This window comes from Rhopalosiphum padi, chromosome 2, assembly GCF_020882245.1.
Source record: "Rhopalosiphum padi isolate XX-2018 chromosome 2, ASM2088224v1, whole genome shotgun sequence".
Lineage (NCBI taxonomy): Eukaryota > Metazoa > Arthropoda > Insecta > Hemiptera > Aphididae > Rhopalosiphum > Rhopalosiphum padi.
The window spans coordinates 85,740,096-85,759,572 of NC_083598.1; the positions used below are offsets into that span (position 1 = coordinate 85,740,096).

The following is a 19,477-nucleotide window of genomic DNA, read 5'->3' on the forward strand; positions in this document are numbered from 1 at the left end:
TTTGATCTTAAATAATAGCAATTATATTATACATAGATCATAGGGTCTCTGGATTACATGAGATAATTTATATTAATAAATAATACCGTGTATGTTATAATTTAAAGTAATATGATTATTTATATTAATAGATATTACCATAAGAAAAAAATTCAAACATGATACAGAAACCAGACACGAGTGTTCAACTCGCTCTACTTATTACTTTGGTCAGAATAATGGTGTATATTTTAATATTTATGTTTTAAATTTGAATAAAACGTGATAAAAAAAAATATAGAAAATACTTAGTCACAATGTTTTCTTAAACTGTTTTAGCTATTTTATTATAATTAAAAAAAAAATAAATAATAGCCAAAAATAGAATTAAAAATTTTCATCATTACGATCTACGTACATATTATTTTTTATATATACATACCAACGAAGTTTTCAAGATTAATTATGAATATTTTTTCAATTTTTGTAACTTAAAATAGTGATCACTAAATATTTTAGAGTATGATAATAATATAATATGTATATTGTATATTTATTATTATTTTAAACTTTTTTAATTTTGTAAATTTTATAATTTGTTTCATAAGAGTACTAATATTATTTAGTATTCTCTTGTTCGTTTATAAAAAAGCAAATTACTATTATTTTATTAGTTTTAAATTTTATAATAGGTATTGTAAATTTAATGCCATTAAAATTTATTACTATTTATTATTACATTAATCAAAAAACATTTCCGTAGAAAATGTCTTTGTTAAAATATTAGTAAGTGCCAGACAGGCTTTAAATAAGTATTAAGTGTAAAATAATTTATAAGTGTAATACAATTTAAAATATATATTATTCTACTTTATTTTTATAAGAGTTTTATAGAATTATAATTGTTTAATTAAAATATGATACAAATGTCAAAGTAGTCTCTGCTAATCCATAAAATATTTGAAGAAGTATTGATTTTTTACAAAGTTATTATAAATATATCTTATAATAATATAGCACCAACTATCATTAAAAAAAAATATCACCCATCAGTTTTGTAAAAAGCATAAACTATAAACATAAAACTTTCAACGAAGCAATCAATTGACAATTTACGATACATAGATGTTGAATTATTTTTAATATAAGGATTGATATAGTTTTAAAATTTTAAAATATGTATCCAAGATCATTTTCAATTAGAAAGCTTTTAAAAATATTTTTTGTGTCTTCTGAAAAATTTGGTTTTTGGAAATAGGAAGTTTTTTGTGTCAACGACAGTATACTCAATAGTTAGGTTCTAATATGTTTTTATTCCAATGTTTTATAATACCAAACAACTATAATAATAGACTGTAGTAGGTGTATTTAACATATTGATTTATAACCTGTATAAAGTTCGTTAAATTTTTTCTTTATCAAGCTCTTACTATGGAACGCATGACCCTAACAAATAATCCATTGTTCGCTCGACTCACAATGTCCCTTCATATGATAGGTATTAATTTATCCATATACATATATATTATATACCCCTTAGTATGATCCATTTTCCTGTATTAGTTGTGAAAACTCGATCGTTCACTAATCACCATATTATAATATCATATTATTAGAAATTGTTGTTTTTTCTATTTTCTGAAAATCATATATTTATATGAAATCGGTCTTAAAAATATAATTAATTATCATATTATTTACAATGCATAATAATATATTTACCTAATCATATTTAAATGTCTATGCATGGAATTTTATGCGAAAATCACAATTGTCAATTATTGTCATCAAACGTATTATGACATGATTATGTCGATTTTCTATTTATTTATTTTCCGATTATTTTAGTATTTATGTCCTTCATTAATTTTATAATGGCTAACAACAATGACTTAAGCTTCTAAATGTAGGAAGTATCATTGCAATATATGTATATAATGTTATAAAATAATGATAATATGTACCTATACATTGTATAGTGTTATGGTAATAAAAACTTGTATTATTTTAAATGTGGTCATCTATATTATAATTTTTTTTTGCACGTCAAGTACAGAACTATTTTTTTGTCTTCTCTGATTTTCTTATATTGAAGTCACTATAATATTTTTAGGTTAATCATGGTTGTTTTTTCAAGTACTGTATACTTTATCATAATAATTTCTACTTCTTGTATGAAAGTCCTTGGTCATACCTGATTTGAATATTAAATGAAGTTCTCGTTTACTTTAAATAGAAAGTAATTAAAAGTGTTGCTATGCTCCATGGAGTACACCATTATAAAAATTGTCTATTATTCGTAATTCTGATATAACCCATATTAAAACTACTAAAACTATTGTAAGTTAAAAATATATATAAATATAATAAATTAATAGCCAATTAACATTATAATAATAATAATTATTATTATTACCTTTTAAATAGTAAAAATATGTTTGTATAGGTGTAGGTTAAACAATTTATTTTTGTAATTTAAAAATCATCCCATTTAATTATTAATTTTGCAGATCTGATATTTTTTAGTATTTGTTCTTATAAATATCGGCTTTCTAAAAGATATTTTTAAATTAAAATTTTCAAAAATTATAATTAATGTATATATGTATATCAAATTACTATTATAATTGTTATTGAAAACTATAATAGTAAATCTCCAGAGTTAATAACTATATATTTTTTCAATGATATATTATTTATTTAATATTTAAATAATAATTTAATTTTTAACTCTTTGTCAATAGATGGGTAAAAGATAAGTATGGGTGAAGAATAACACGGTAGATGAGCATTAAAATAAATATACCCATTAGTTTTTAATTATTAAATTTCGAACAAGTGAGTATACGTTTCAATAATAATAAAAAAAAATAAAATCTATAAAAATAAATGTATATTAAAAAATAATTTTTTATCTGTCGTTGTCACATATAATTTTTAACCCTTATCCATCACAAGAATAATAATTTCTTTTCAGCCAGATGGCTATTTATAGAAAAAAAACGCATATAAAAGATACTTCGAAAATTATAGATATATTACGCAAATCCAGTAACCAGATAAAATAATTTTCAAAAATTGTAATAATTTAGTATGGTATTTTAAGAATACTAAATTTTGTGTAAATAAAAATTAAAGTTAAAATATTAAAACATTATAAATATAGTTTGAATATTGTTCACTATTTTAGTAAAATAAGAAAATATTCGCAGCAGTGCGTATAATTTATAAATGGTCAATTTGTTAAAATCTGAAAATCATGTTTACATACTCGTAATACGTAGGTGTTATGAATTATAGCGTTATTAAAATAATAATTATATCAATTAACATTTTTTAATGTTATTCATGCTAAATTTTCCAAAATCCAAAATTTCAAAAGTTGACTGTTAAAATAATCACTCTGTATAATAAAAATATAATATTGTTTAAATCTGCACGTAATACTCAACATTTGAAGCGATTTGTGTGTTTATTTTTCAATTACATATGGTTGTCACTAATTAATAAGAGTTATTACTTGTATTCGCAATATAATAACTTTTAATACGTTCAGTACTCTACTATACTTTGTTGTTCTGTGTTTACATAATTTTTCAATTAAAATATTTTCTATAACATGATTTATATAAAAAAAATTTAGAATGGGTAATATTTTAAATTAATATAGTCCTCAAAGTTATATTATAAAAAACGCTGTTTTTTTTAATAATGCAAATATAAACATAAATCGATATATATTCCACAATAACTGTAAAAAGGTAAAATTGTAATCAAAATTTGATAGTACACACTGAATATTTATACTTAATATTATTATAATTTCAGGTTCTGCTGTCCCACCATAATTATTCTTGCACCAAACTTGCTCACCGTCATTTTTACTTTATTAAAGAATTTATCCAAATTCTAATTTTTAGAATTCTTAAGTAGACCAACTCAAGAACCAAATTTTCAATTACTTGGAGTGCTTATACAGGTTATAATGAGCGTCATTTGTCGATTCAAACTTCTTTCTTTAAAGTTTTAGCTAATATTTTTTGTTGAAAACTGTTAGAGAAATAATTTTTTTTAAATGTTTATGTATTTAAATTATTAATTCAAACGAGTATTTATTGAGTTATTTAACTATATATACTAAAGATAATAATCCATATTTATTGGTTTAGAAGATATTATGATGATCTTATGATGATAATATGAAAATTAGAGTAATTAATATTAGTTAATTAAAATGTTATAGTTTTTAAAAATGGTAAAAGTATGGTAAGTAATATCAGTAATAGATTAAACATAAAATATTTGTTTATTTAAAACAATTATTAAAAATTATTATTTTTTAGTACATAATAAGATTAATAATTCAGAAACTTTAGAAACTCTACATATACATTTCAATTTAAATGCTAACCTATTTTCAAAAATGTTAAATCATTTAAGTTTACAATAGAAAAGGGTGATTTTTAGTTGAAAAAAGGGATTGTATCACTAATGAATATTCCTTAAACGGTGTAAAAATAAAAATATTTGAAAATATATTCTTTAAATTTACTTTCAAAATTTATTTACAAAAATCAAAATTTGAATAAATGTATTTAATAAGAACAAAAGAAGATGATAATACTAGGTGAATCACCCTGTACACTATTTTATCCGCTTACTATTATTACTTTAAAAATTGAATAATATTTTTAATATTTGATTGACGTTAATTATGTAACTTTTAAAATATTTACATAAATTATTCCTATAAATTAAGTTACACGAACACAAATATTTACTTTTTTTTAAAGTTAAATTTAACCATAGAACAGTTTAAAAAAAAAAATACAATTAATCTAGCCCAAGTAGGTACAAATAAAAAAATATATTTCTTACATAATATATTATCACTCTGAAGAATGTACCAACATTAAATAATTTATCGTTGTTTTGGAAAAAAAATGAATGATTTAATTTTAAAACAATAATTTCGAGTTTGTATACTTACCCTTTTAAACTAAAAAATATGATACAAGAACCTATACAATACCAAAATATAATATATTAATATACATTAGTGTTTTATATTTTTTTCTCATTATCACAAAAACAAGTGAATAAGATAATTCTTTTTAAAATAATTAATAAAAAATGTGGAAGTTCACTGATTCAAACAACAACTTTTGTATCAAGTTTATTAAAACTATTTATTTGTTTAGTCTTACAATAAAACACTGATGAATAAACAAAGAAGTTGCTAAAAATTGAATACATTTAAGTTTTAACTGAAAAAGAACATCTATAACATTGCATTTAAAAATGAATATGAAAAATAAGTATTTCAACATTTTAATCAAGTATTGAAGTTTACATCACAAAGATATTCCCTTTTCAAGTTTAAAATATAATAGGTTACTTCATAAAATTATACGATTTTTAATAATTAGTATTTTATTCTTTCATATACCGTTATATTGTGAATATTTTATAAATGTAAGAGCGGTAATTGAATTAAATTATGTTTCAACCAAATGATATGCAGGTATTTTATTCTTAAACAAGCAATTTGAATTAGATAATAACACAATAAGTATTCAAAGATATAAAAGTATTAGAAAGTATGTAAAAATACGTCGCAATCAAATATTTTTATGTAAAAATAAACTTGCTTTTTTTAATAGCTTAGGAATAAAATTGTTTGTTGACAAGAAAAATAATTTACTAAATCTAGATAAATATTGATACAACAGTAAAAATAATTTATTCAAAATACGATTCAGGTTTTCTTTTCAATTTTCAGTCTATAATTTTGAAACATGAACATTTAATATAAATGAGCTTAAGCATTTTAAGTAGTATACAATGAAGATAAACTGTTCAAGAATAGTATTGGAAATAAAATGTTGAAGGATTTCCTTATGAAGAGATTGAAGTAAGGCACCTATTCAATAAATTTAGATTTATGTATTTTTTCAAATTGTTTCAAATAAAATTAAATAAAGAAATTTATTTATTTTTCGAGAAAAATAAGTTAACAGTTAAATATATAATAATGGTGGTGATGTTTATTAGCATTAGATACCTATAAAATATATAGGTATGATATTATCCAAATATTAATAATTTATCCTAGTAAAATATTTACTCTTGGATAATTTAAAATTAAAATAAGATTTTTATTTTTATATATGATAATTTTATACGAATTTCTTATGCAGAAATGTATTCCTCTTTAATATTTAATCTTAATAATTAAATAGTTTTCATTAAGTTTTAATAAATCGTAAAATCCTAACTACTCATACGTTTGACATCTAGTTGCACGAAAGATATATATAAGTTCTAGACAAGTGGGGAAAGGATGGATTAAAAATAAAAATTTTCTGTGGGTGATTTTGTGGTAAAATTGTTTTCAATATTACTAGAATATGTAGAACGAAATTCAATAAGCAGCTACAAAAAAAAAGAAGAAAAATTGTCTATCACAAAATGTATTAATGTTTAAAGGTAACAGTAGCTTGGACATGTTGTACCCAAAAACGATGAAAACACCATTAAAGTGGTCATGAATTTATTTGAAACCAAGAGGAAAAATACCCCAAGGGAGTCCTAGAAAAAGGTTATTGGATAGGATTTGGGAAAGACTTAAAGTGCACGAATGGAGGAATATAATTCAGGAACGGGAGAAATTGGGGAAAATAGTGATTGTGGCAAAAACTGTTGTTGTTGTAGGGCTCTATAAAAACCAGAAAAAAATGAAATACTCTATTTATTCTCTACAGATATATAATTATAAATATTATAAGACTATATTATACGCTAATAAACTATCTGATATATCTGCGATTATATACTATTACGTTTAACCATTAGTTTGATTAAAATAAATATATATAATATATAAATGATTATTCTATGGTTAAAATGTGACGGTCTGGCAATAAGTCTTGACTGGAAGAACAGAATGAATCGTATAGATATGATATAACAGCAGAAAAATTAGCATTAAAACCCTATTTTGAACTAATGGGCAATTGGCGAGGGTCAACTAGCAAAACTGTATTGCTTACAGAGAAAATCGTAATCTTTCAAAGTCTAATGATGGTTCGGAGCGAACACCAAGAATATTCGCCGTCTCACATTTCTATATGTACTAACGTTTTGGTAAGCTCCCAGATAATATAACACAGCGTGCCGATACGACGGCAGTTAATCACACTGCTCTATGTGGCTACGCAAGTGCATATGATATTACAATGTTATAGCTGACTACCTACCCTCAATGCGCATCGTTCCTTATATATATATATATATATATATATACATGTCTTAGAATTCTGATGGTTATACATTTCCATAACGTATCAAATACAACGGATACAAAATCTACTTCTATTATTATTTAAATAAGCGTATTATATAAAAATATACTATCTTAAATATACGCACATTTCTCATGGCGATACAAAGAAAATCCGGAAAAATCTGTAGCTTTGACACTGATTAAATGATATAAAATTGCGCGAAATGTATACATATTGTTAGTTATTTTTTAAATATCGAATTCAAAATATTTTAACGCTTTGAATATTTTTACGTCATTTTTAAAATATTTTTTATGTTGTGAAAATGTCACCGCGTTATAAACGTCCGACGTAGTTTTTATTAATATTTTCAAAATTTCGTGGCAAAATATTTTCAGTTCTCTGGTAATGTTATATAAGTTTACAATACATTATTTTTATTTACTTCAAACATTTGAAACATTATATAATATTTATACTATATACTCTTACTTAGAAAAATCAGATTGAAACAAAAATAATCTTAAATTATATTAACAAAAAAAAAAAAATAAAATAATAACAATTTAAAATTATGTCTATTAAATTTTACAAATTATACAAAAAATTATTTGTACGCTTATGATATAATAATATTTGTATGTATTTTAACGAAATTAAAGTATGTTTAAAAAATATTTTAACATCTTTTACATATTCATGTAAATATAATTTAAATTTGTTCTATAAACAATTTTGGACAGTTTTGAATAATCCTATCGAAATATATTTGCTATGAACGGCTTTTACATAGGCATTATTCATCAATTCATTATATTCATTATACTAACGAACAAAAAAAAAAGAGTGAAATGAGTTGATATAGGTTTTTTATTAAAAATACAATTCATAGATCGTATAACACTGGGCATTAGCACAAAAAAAAATAATAATAATAATAATAATAATACTTTGTAAAACCTCACCATGCCATTATAATAATAATAGGTAAACTTATTTCTAATATTTACGTTATAATAACTTCTTAATATTTTACACAGAATAAGTAACTCAAAACATCATACGAATTCTAAAGACGTATTCATTTTTAGTAATATAAGTAGCTGTTTCATAAATGGTTGGTTCACTACTAATGACAGAAGACAAATATAACAAAAGGATTCCTCTAAGGATTTCACACCATTCATTAATATCACTAATTGCAAGTGCTTAAAATTAAAGGTATGTGTGTAACGAAGTAGCTCAAGAGTACACTAAAGAGAAGATACTAGTGCAAAATATAATTTATAACATACATTTATATGAAATATATTATGTAAATTGAAGGTATATGTGATACTTACTAAATTAATATTTCAATTATTAATTTTAAGCAAAATATATATTATTTTCACAAAAACCTAGTTTTTGTTTTTTTTTTCAGAAAAAATACTCAAAATACCTTATAAAACACCTTTACAAATCGTAAACTGAATCTCGAGGGTACTTTTAAGTGGTAAATTTTCAGTTTTCAGTAATTATGCTCTAATTGTATGGAACAATTTAAACTAAATAGTTGTATATGATGTATACCCTTTATCTGTTAGGTATTTATTGGTACCTATACTATATTATTTTAACAAACATAGCAACTGACCTTGAAAACACGCATTACACATAATTCATGTGTTCATATTTGACCCTATAAAATGTACAAGCTATTAAAATAAAATGTAAACCCTAACTTAGAAACAAATTGAAATAATATGTAAACGAATTAACTAGTACCAATATTCTTTAAACTATTTTTGTCGATTATAAATAAATTCATATAATTTTAACGGGTTGTTCTCGGCGTTATAGTGAATAAATTTAACAGGACTTGATTTGATGATATTCTGAATAGTGTTTGTTGGTTCGGTTGACAAGCCGGTTGAAAGATAAGGTTGCTGTCAGTTATAATGTCGTAAGGAATTAACTTATTGTTATAATGGTAAACAAGTTAGTGACACATTTAACCAGTATACAATTGCATCAATTGACCTTTATTTGAATGACAACTCATAGGGGTGTGTTTTCATGCTTGTTTATAATTATACAATCATATAATTTATTTTATTTTTAAAACTTTTTTCTGAAATTTGGAAAATTGTATTAAATATTATATATCTTTAAATATAAATATATTCATACATAAACTATAATTTGTTTATTTTGTTTATTTTTTTTATAATATTTAATGTAATAAATATTTATAAAAAATTAAAAGTACTATTACATTTTGTTTATTTTTTTATCATGTAAATAATAAAATAAAATTTGTTTTAGCAAAAATATATGTTGTGGTGAAGAGAACCCATTGAAAAAATTCACGGAAAATCGTATGATCACCATTTGAAACGCGCACTTAATTTTGGACAATTCTTTCAACATATAAAAGTATTTCCATTTATAAATATCTAACAAACAAAAAAAAATCCAACGTACTGAAATCCTCAACATAGTATGTCCAATCTCAGTTCATAATCCAAACAAAAATACACTCTTTTCTTTCATTCTCCGTTCTAAAATCCTGTGCTTTTCAGGAAATCCTCTAAAACAATCTACTAGACTTCAACTTTTTTTTTTAGATAGGTACATTTTTTATATTTTACGTATATTTTACAATTTTTATAATTATCTATTTACTTAGTTCTATTGAAATCTGTCTAGTAATTCACTAGAAACAAAAATTACATTAGCTATACTATCCATTATCTCATTTCCATTTTATTTATAATTAGATTATACAATACATATAGTTACTGAACCTTATTGGACTTACGGTTAATAGATTGATTCACTTATTGGACTCCTCAAGGCTGTACCGATTTATGTATACTAACACTATGGAAAAAGTTGTTTATTGGACTCACTACACTAGTTAACAGGGTCAACTAAATTTTTATAATACACGATGAATTGAATAAATAATAATGTATATTTATAAGCACATAACATAGTTCAATATTTATCTATTTACTTATAATTTTTCTTAATATTTCATACATATACACATACAACTTTTTATGATGGACTTGAATACTCTAATACCAAAGTGAGTACAACAGATGGTGATACCTAATCATATTATAATATTATCATGTTCTTATAAGGATTTACAAAATTGATGATATTAATATAAAAAGTAAATTAATTTTATCCAACAAAGATGACGAAATGTATTTCAATTAAATGTGTTGGCAAGTATTTGTATGAGAGTGTGTGTGTGTGTGTGTGTGTGTGTGTGTGTTGGCTTTGTGAAAGAGTTATACCTATTTAGTTATTGTTTTTAGTTTATGTTACTTGAAACATAATATTATTTTATACTAAACTAATCTTTTAGTTAATCCAAACATAGTAAAACAAGTATACTATACAGAAATAATTACATCTTTTTAATCCATATTTCTCTCTAATGGCTGTTTTCCGAGAAATCAAAAGAGAATATGTTCATAAAGTATGATATATGAATCATTTGTATTGTAAAAACAAAATAAATCAGGTAATCTTATTATTTGTATATTTTGTTTAATTATTCATTTATATATTTATTTTTATTTTTTAATGTTCTTATACGACTTTGACTGCTATGACCATTCACTGTTACATAATAATTATTTTAATACAACACCGAAATATATTAAATTACAATTTATCTCAAATTATAATAAATTACTAACGCATAGTAGTCATCCACAGACAAATTGGTCAGTGGGTTTGCGTCTCATGAATATGCATATCAAGCCATTTTAACTTTTTTACTTGCCGGAAAAAAAATAATAATCGAAAGAAAAAAAACCACAGAGTATACGTATTACGTATAATACTCCATATACATCATCGCACATGGGTTAATAAAAAAATGTAGTGCCTTAGAATAATTTTAATAATAATATAGAAGTGAATATCTTTTTGATTTAAAACAATAAATGAAGTATGACATACGCATTTTTTTTAGTTTGTTAGAAAAATAATATTCAAGTGTCTTTATATGATGTTTGGTAATATTAAAAGCAAAGTTATAAGTACTCTCTCCTTACATTTTCAATAAATAAGTACTTACAGCGATTATATTATTCATGCACTGAGATTATATCATGTTATTATATTTGAATTTACTATATTATTTCACAATAAACAATACAATAATTGTGGGTACTGGGTAGTTATCATATGCTTTATAAATAAATATAAAACTTTTCAAATCTTATCACAGAATACTATAATAATTCGAATTTTTCTTCGTCTGCCGTTTTTCTTTTCAAAAACTTTATTAATAGAAAATGAAAAACAATTTTGATTTTATATTGTTAAGTTCTGGGTCAAGTGTATTTAGTATTTAAGTGGAGAGATTTTGTATTCAATATGGTGTAAAATATAATTTCTACACATAGTTTATCTCCTTATTGCGTGAAATAAAAATAAAATAAAAAATTATATTAAATATTGTTATATTGAAGACTTCTGTGTACCTACATAATTTTAAGATAATAATTATTTAATCTATATTATCTTTTATGGTATAAAATATATTTTAATATCTCTAATAAATATAATATATTCTAGTTTTATATAGATATAAGATACATATCAGATTTGTTTCATAAACTTATCTATTAAGGATATATATATATAATAAAAAAAGCAGTTCATTCATTTTTGTTTTATTTAACTTTGTTGTCCTAGTCACTTATAACTTAGGTATAAAAATATTATCTTCCAACAAATTATTTTTTATAATTAAATTAAACAACTATAAAGACTTAATAAAGATCCACATTGTATGCACAAATTTCATAGGTATTTAACTTTTTTTAAATATTTATGTATTTTGTGGAGATAATTTGTTAATTAGGCTGAATAAATAATAATAAATACATAATATGTACTTACTATGTGTTTCTTATAAAAATGTTTTTGCTTAATTTTAAACAAATAACTGTTCATTAATAACCTTTTATAAAACTTATTAATTATATAATCAAGTATTCTAAAAATACATGGGTAAAACTAATATTTTTTACTATTGAAAAAAAAAATACCAAACATTAAAATACTTATTCTGTATTATTAATTAAAATTTTGTTTTTTTGTTAACACGTGATAACTAATTTTTCATTCTACAATATGGTTCGTGTCTTAGGGTAACAAAATTTTTCAAAATGATGCATTTAATATTCATTAGTTAAGTTACGACTAACAAACATATTTCACGGTCTTATAAGACAACAAAGCGTGTTTTTCGTGTATTTACAAGATGTATTTTTGTTTTATATTAATATTATTATACACATCGCATTATTTTCTTTTTCTTTAACGGTATACAAACATTGTGTTGTTCGTCATGAGTAAAAAAAAAAAAAACCAAAATGATAAATCATACTTGTGGGACCACCCTTTGTATATAAAGTTACTATAACCTGTAAGCTGATTTACGATTGCTTCCGTACACATATAATAGGTAATTCCGCCGGGAGACGTTTAATTTCACGGGGGAAAACATTAGCACGTACTTACCTCTTTGACGCTTATGTCGGTTTCCATTATAATCCCTTCGTCAGTGGCGTCAGTTGCGTAATAGTGGCTAAATGGTGCACCTGGCAATGGCACCGGTTCCACATGGCCCGTTTTTCCGTGGTAACGTAGCAGGTACGCCGTCCAACAAACATACCTGTCACATATAACAATAATAATAATAAATAATAATAATAATAATAATATTGAAAATTTCGATTTAATAACATCGCGATATTTATTATATATGTGCAACGTGTGAGATAATCGCGGAATCCGTAATAGTATGTAAATTTAATGTCTCCCAATTTATTGCATGCGTATTGTGTATGCGATTTTAATAATCCGTGACAGTGCATACGGAATATATTATAATATCAATAATATTATGATGTCAAATATTGTGTTCTGTACCTGCCGTATAACAGAATTTCAATCGGTTATATTTAAGCTATGTGTATTAATCTGACCCAAAAGGCATAACAAATTATATAAAATAATTAAAGTTTTCCTTATTAAAATATTTAAAAAGTACCCGATCATTTTTTTAACAACTATAGCTTATATCATAAAAAAGAATAATAATAAATTAGTGTTTTGGAAAAATTAACATTATTTAGTACATTTTAATACTAAACCATACTCTAGTAGTCTAGTGCAATAACTATTGTATAGTTGTACAATTTAATTAACTTAAATAGTTTTATATTTCATTGCAATATTAAAATTAATACTTAAGCTAGATACTCTCAAAAAAAAAAAAAAAAATTGTTTCGATAGTTAATCACGATAGTTCTAAGATCCTTCACACGTATTTCAATATTTACTCTATGATATTAATTAATATTACTAGGTTATCATTTCTATACCGATTTTATACAGTAATTACTATATATGAATATATAATATTTAAATTATTATTAATTTTATGTATATTCATTTAGGTACTAATTTACTAATTTACTGTTCGACGATTAAGACTATTTAATCTGTTTGCTTTTTTTATGCAAGTAATCATAATCTCATATTCGACATGCTATTATTGCTCATATTATAACTTATTGGATTTCATATATATATATACAAAGTTGTTCTCTTTTATTATTTTTATTAAAATTACGAAATAAATACGAAGTAAATAAAAACTTAATTTTTAACATATAATATTATTTCATATTTTAACAACAAAAGATCCGTTTATCAAAACATTTTAAAATTATTGAAATATATGGACAATTATAGAATGTTGAAAATCATTTATTAATTGTAAAATATAAGCAAAGCTATAAATATCGATGTTCATCGAAATTATAACGCCTAGAAAGTTTAATGATTATATTTCGTTTATAGTAAACATTCAAATATATTTTTCATAAAATAATAATAATTTCCGAATTTATAAAATTGGTGATATTAGTCCAGTTGATTAAAAATGGATGAAAATATTATTAGATTGTTAGACATATATATTTAATTTTATATTTTATTATAATATATAAAATATATATTATAGTAAAAGTATAAGATCACAATTTCATTCACATAAAATATATCAATAAATATTAAAATATTCCTGGACTAAGATATAAATTTCCTACTAAAATACACATCTCTTAGTTGAAAGTTTGAGAGCTGGATATTTTTTTATCAAGATTTAAAAAAACTACTAAAAAATTCTAAAAATAAATTATTTAAAAACTATTAGTAATGCAACTTTTAAATTATATACCTTCTACCCGTATATGTGATAAATGACCAACACATTTTATACATTTTTAATGGAACATTTTTTTTTACTTTGCTCAGAATTTAAATGAAATGTAAGGTTTCTAATTTAAAGTAACCAATATTTTTACTTTTGGTTACCATAGTACGATTTAGATAAATTAAGTGTTTATAACTATATAACTATAACTATTGATTTTTTTTAATTTTAACTGTATTGAGTCTTTTTGTAATAATATTAATAGATATTATCAGTAACTAATTTTATGTTTTCTATTATACTCTTTTAATTATTGTACTATTATTATTTTTTTACTGTTTTTCTTTTATCTATGTCATTATTTGTTACTCAATTTTAATTTTAATTATATTTTTCAAAACTATACCTATAAAAATTAAAGATATTATTTATTGAAGTGTTTTAACTACAAGTGATTTACTTTTTATCATTAACAATAATTAAATATACCTATTTGCTAATAAGTAAACTAAAACTAATTATTATTTATTTGGTTAGTAGTATTCAGTGTTAAAATTACATAATTATTGAAGTATATTTAGAGTTATTTGAAAATTGTATAATGTATATACTATTAATATCATTTTTCCCAAACTTAATTCACGCGTTTTTTCTAACATCTACTCTATTCGTGTTTATAATTTTAATTAGTATTCTTTTTATAGAAATGTAAATATTTATTAACCTATTGTGATTTTTAATTAAAATTGGTACACATTCAACATTCTATTAATTAATTTTTGTTTCTATCCGAATAATTATTTATTTTTTTAGTTTTTTATTTACTGATGATATGAATTTTTCATGAATATGTTTACAGTTACGATAAAATGAAACAATAAATAATACTAAAAGGTAAATATTAATTTTTATAATTATTGAAATAAAAAGTGATTTGCATAAAAGAAGTAACAATTCGCGATTGCTATTAAAACTACATTAAAGAACAAAAAAAATGTTTAAAACTACGTAAAGGTAATTGGTTTCATTGTATATTGTAGATATAATAGATTGAATATTTTAATTATCGAAATAAAAGTTATAAAATAATTTTAGTCTTTTAACAGTATACAAATATTAATTAATATGTCAACTGAACAATAATATATATAAATTGCATACATTTTATTTATTTTGACGATACTCTTATCTCTACTAATATCATAATATTATTAAAAGTAAATTTCTAAGAAAAAAATATTAGTACAAATTTTTGTATGTACCATACACTGTTTTTGAAATCTTAATATGCTTTCTGAGTTGAATGAAAAAATGTTATGATAGTCTTTATATTCTTGCTATTGTGTTTCCTTTTTTAACCAAAATTGTGGATACTATCAGCTAAATCTCTTGAGGGATTTTCGTCGCTCCGCAGTAGCAGGTAAACTGTAGGCTAGAGAATAGGGTTGAACGTGTAATATGTCGTCATATGATAGTTTAGTTTCACAAAAATAAAATAAAATAATAACATTTTCTACCCCTTTAACTGCGATATTATTTTATCGTCCTCTTGAAACGACGTAGTATCGTAGTCCGTTGCATCACGTGTCTACACTCTGTAGCATTCTCTACTTAAACTAATATTATCATTACAATATATTCAGTTGTTTGTTCAAGTATCTAAACATATCCCCCAACCTTTCAATATAAGATGCGCAAAATATTTATTAATGCTGTATAAAGTTCAAAGTTGAATACTTCACGATATATTATTTTTACAATTAGACATTATACTCGTATACTATTTAAAATGTGATATAATATAATATCCTATTAGTTTATTTGTTAATACATGTATACATAAACATAGCCAATTAATTAGTATTGTTATGGTTTAGTTAGTATGGTTCATTGTATGTATATGTAGTCACGTCAATTGCTTGCTGACTGAGAAATATAAATATACAGGTTATAATTACCGATGTATAACACTATATCTACGATTAATTTTTAAAAAAAGAATTAGATACTTCAACGAGGTTTTCATTTTTATCAAGTACCTAATAATGTAATTGTGTGTTTCTTTTTGTAAATTGACTTATTTCGAATGAGCTGAAAATATAATAAAAACAAAATAAAAGAATGTTTGATTTAAGAAATCGACAGACCATATCGGATGTTGAATATTTTACGTTACATCATATATTGAAATATATTATACTTATTGTCGGTAAATAATAAATAGTATGAATAATGCGCAATAATATTATATAAATTTATAAAATAGTCCATAGTGTTCAACGTATTAGTAATTCATGTCTATCTAGATATTTTGCTAGCTCCCTGCTATATTGACTTTTATAGTTGTTATATGTGTAAATATAACAAACAGAATTTCCAATCATATTTGTTGACACTCGATCTATCAACTTATCTAAAGATGATATTCTTACATAATAATCACAAATCTTTTTATTAAAATGCGTTGTATATTCTGTGTGCGTATAGGTTAAGAACTATTGCACAGAAAATAATATATTAGTAGGATATAATGTATTCATTAATTACGTAAAAAAATAAAACCCTTATTGGTGCACAAGGCACAACTTGAATAGGAAATATGATTATATTACAGTCGTTACTTGCTACTTAATACCTAATATCATATTTTGTTCATTTTATGCTTGGAAATTTACATTTTTGAATTAATAGTCACATAAGTCCTTGGATGTGTGTACAAGGGAATAATTATTATTCAGTTTTTTTTATATAAGTTTTTTACATTACGTCTTTACTTTATAACTAGGGCTGGGATTTTAATGCCCTAAAACACCCCGAAAAATGTCCTAAAAAAAATGCTTTTATGACCTAAAAACTCTAAATAATGCCCTAAAAAAAATGACAAAACTCGTACTGAACGACGTACGATAATATCATCAGACGTCGATTTTACCGATTTCAGATTATTTAACAGAATTTGCGGGTAGAGATTACTCAAACCTTGTCCGATAATATAATACGAATTACGAGTACCTACTTATAATCTGTTATATTTATTTAAAAACCATGTTGGTGTAAAAATCTTAAAATCTTAAAATAAAATTTCAAATTCATACACTTGGTTTCCAAAAACTCAAAAAATGCTCCAAAAACTCTAAAATGCGCTAAAAAATTAAGAAAATGACCTAAAAACTAAAAAAAGCCAAAAAATGCAAAATAAACTTTCTTATTCTCATTGAAATGTATATAAAACAAATTTGTGACTAGACGAGCATTGCAGAGTAAGCTTTGAAAAACAATGCAAAGTGCATCGAAATCCCAGCCCTATTTATAACTACTCATTCATCATTCATCACGAAACAAGTTTTTGAATATTTTTTATTTACACATTTTATTTGATATAATATCTACCTATTAACTTAAAATAAACCTTCTTAGGCATTTGTCTTTAAATAAGTTCAATTTTGATTAACTTGTATAAATTTCTAAGTTTAGTAGGTATTTTATATGATAATAATGACAATGTCAAAAATAAATGTCCATTAAATAATTTCATAGTGTATAAAAAGTATTAGAAAGTTATTATCAATAAAATAATTTTTTATAATTATTCCTACTTTTTAAAAGTTCATAATCATTATAAAAACTAATTAGTAGCTAATACATTAAACATTCTGGATTCTCAAAAATTGGTTCTTTGTTATACTTAAATAATTAAATAAAGAATTTACTTTGCATTTATACATTTATTAAGTTTTTGCTCACTATATACATATGTTTAGTTACTACGTTTATTTTAAAAGTCAACAATATCAATCAAAAAAATTAAACAGGAAATATCGAAAAGTTAAATGCCAGTTACAAATAAGTAGGAAGAAATAACGAACCGTATTTTATGTAAGCACAGTATATTGGTTATACAAACAATTATATTATGTGTTTCTTACCATAAAAATGTATAACCTGAAACCAAAATTAAAAATTTGTGATAAATACATTTAACGCCCAGTTTCAAATAGTGGTTCGCATGATGGTAAAAATTCACTATGGCTATAAGCTGAATTAACAGTTTTTAAATAGCTCGGTTTCTTTTACTTAGTTATATATATTATGTGACTATAAATACTTAAAAGAGATACCTGGATTTTATTTGTACTGCATACTACAGTTGAAATTATTTAAAAGTTTTTTTTTTAACAAATATTAGTTTTTATATACAATGGATATCAACCAGGTATGATTAAGTTATGAGAGTATTTTTTTATTATTATTATTATTATAATTATTATTATGAAGATGCTTTTAGTTTATGTTGCTATAATATATACCTATGGAATCCTATGGGTAAATTCAAATTTTTTTCAACTTGCGTTAAGTATAAAATTGAGAGTACTATACAGTTGGTTTTTATTTCAAATGTAATACTTAAAACGTATACGTATTACTTGAGTCAACAAGACAATTTTAATATTCACTCTTGAAATCCTTCATTTATTCAATTTCAAAAAGCATTAAAAATAAAAATAAAATTATTTGAAAAATCAAATACCACATTTTTAGCTGATTAATCATTTATTTTTGTTTGCTTTAAATTTAAATAGTTAAAGAAAAATCATTACATTCCAATAAAATTACATTTTTTTATTTCCCTTCCATTTTTGAGATAAATTTTATTTTACATGATTAAATTAAAAATATAAAATATATTTGAAAATTATAATTTGATTTTAAAACAAATTCTTTGATAAAGTATTTAAGATACTTCGTCCTAGTACTGTTCAAAAGCATATACCTATAATACGTATTTGAGTACTTAAAAAGTGATTAAATATCTTTACTTAAATACTTTAAAGATTATTATGTGGCAAGAGTGATAGTACATCTTCGGTAACTTTAATTTATTGCAATATTATATAATTATAATTATTTTTATTATGTATTACTGAATACAGCTCAACATAGAATATAATAAATACAATGAAGTTACAATAAG

The 19,477-nt window shown here is 22.8% G+C and overlaps 1 protein-coding gene across 1 annotated transcript in view; it reads right to left on the minus strand.

Annotated features, from left to right (window-relative positions):
- Nucleotides 1–19,477, minus strand: part of LOC132921390 (uncharacterized) — a 127,038-nt gene that overhangs the window by 38,408 nt on the left and 69,153 nt on the right. Inside the window, 1 exon segment of the mRNA XM_060984395.1 lies at nt 12,804–12,957. Within this exon segment, the coding sequence (XP_060840378.1) occupies nt 12,804–12,957 (154 nt within the window).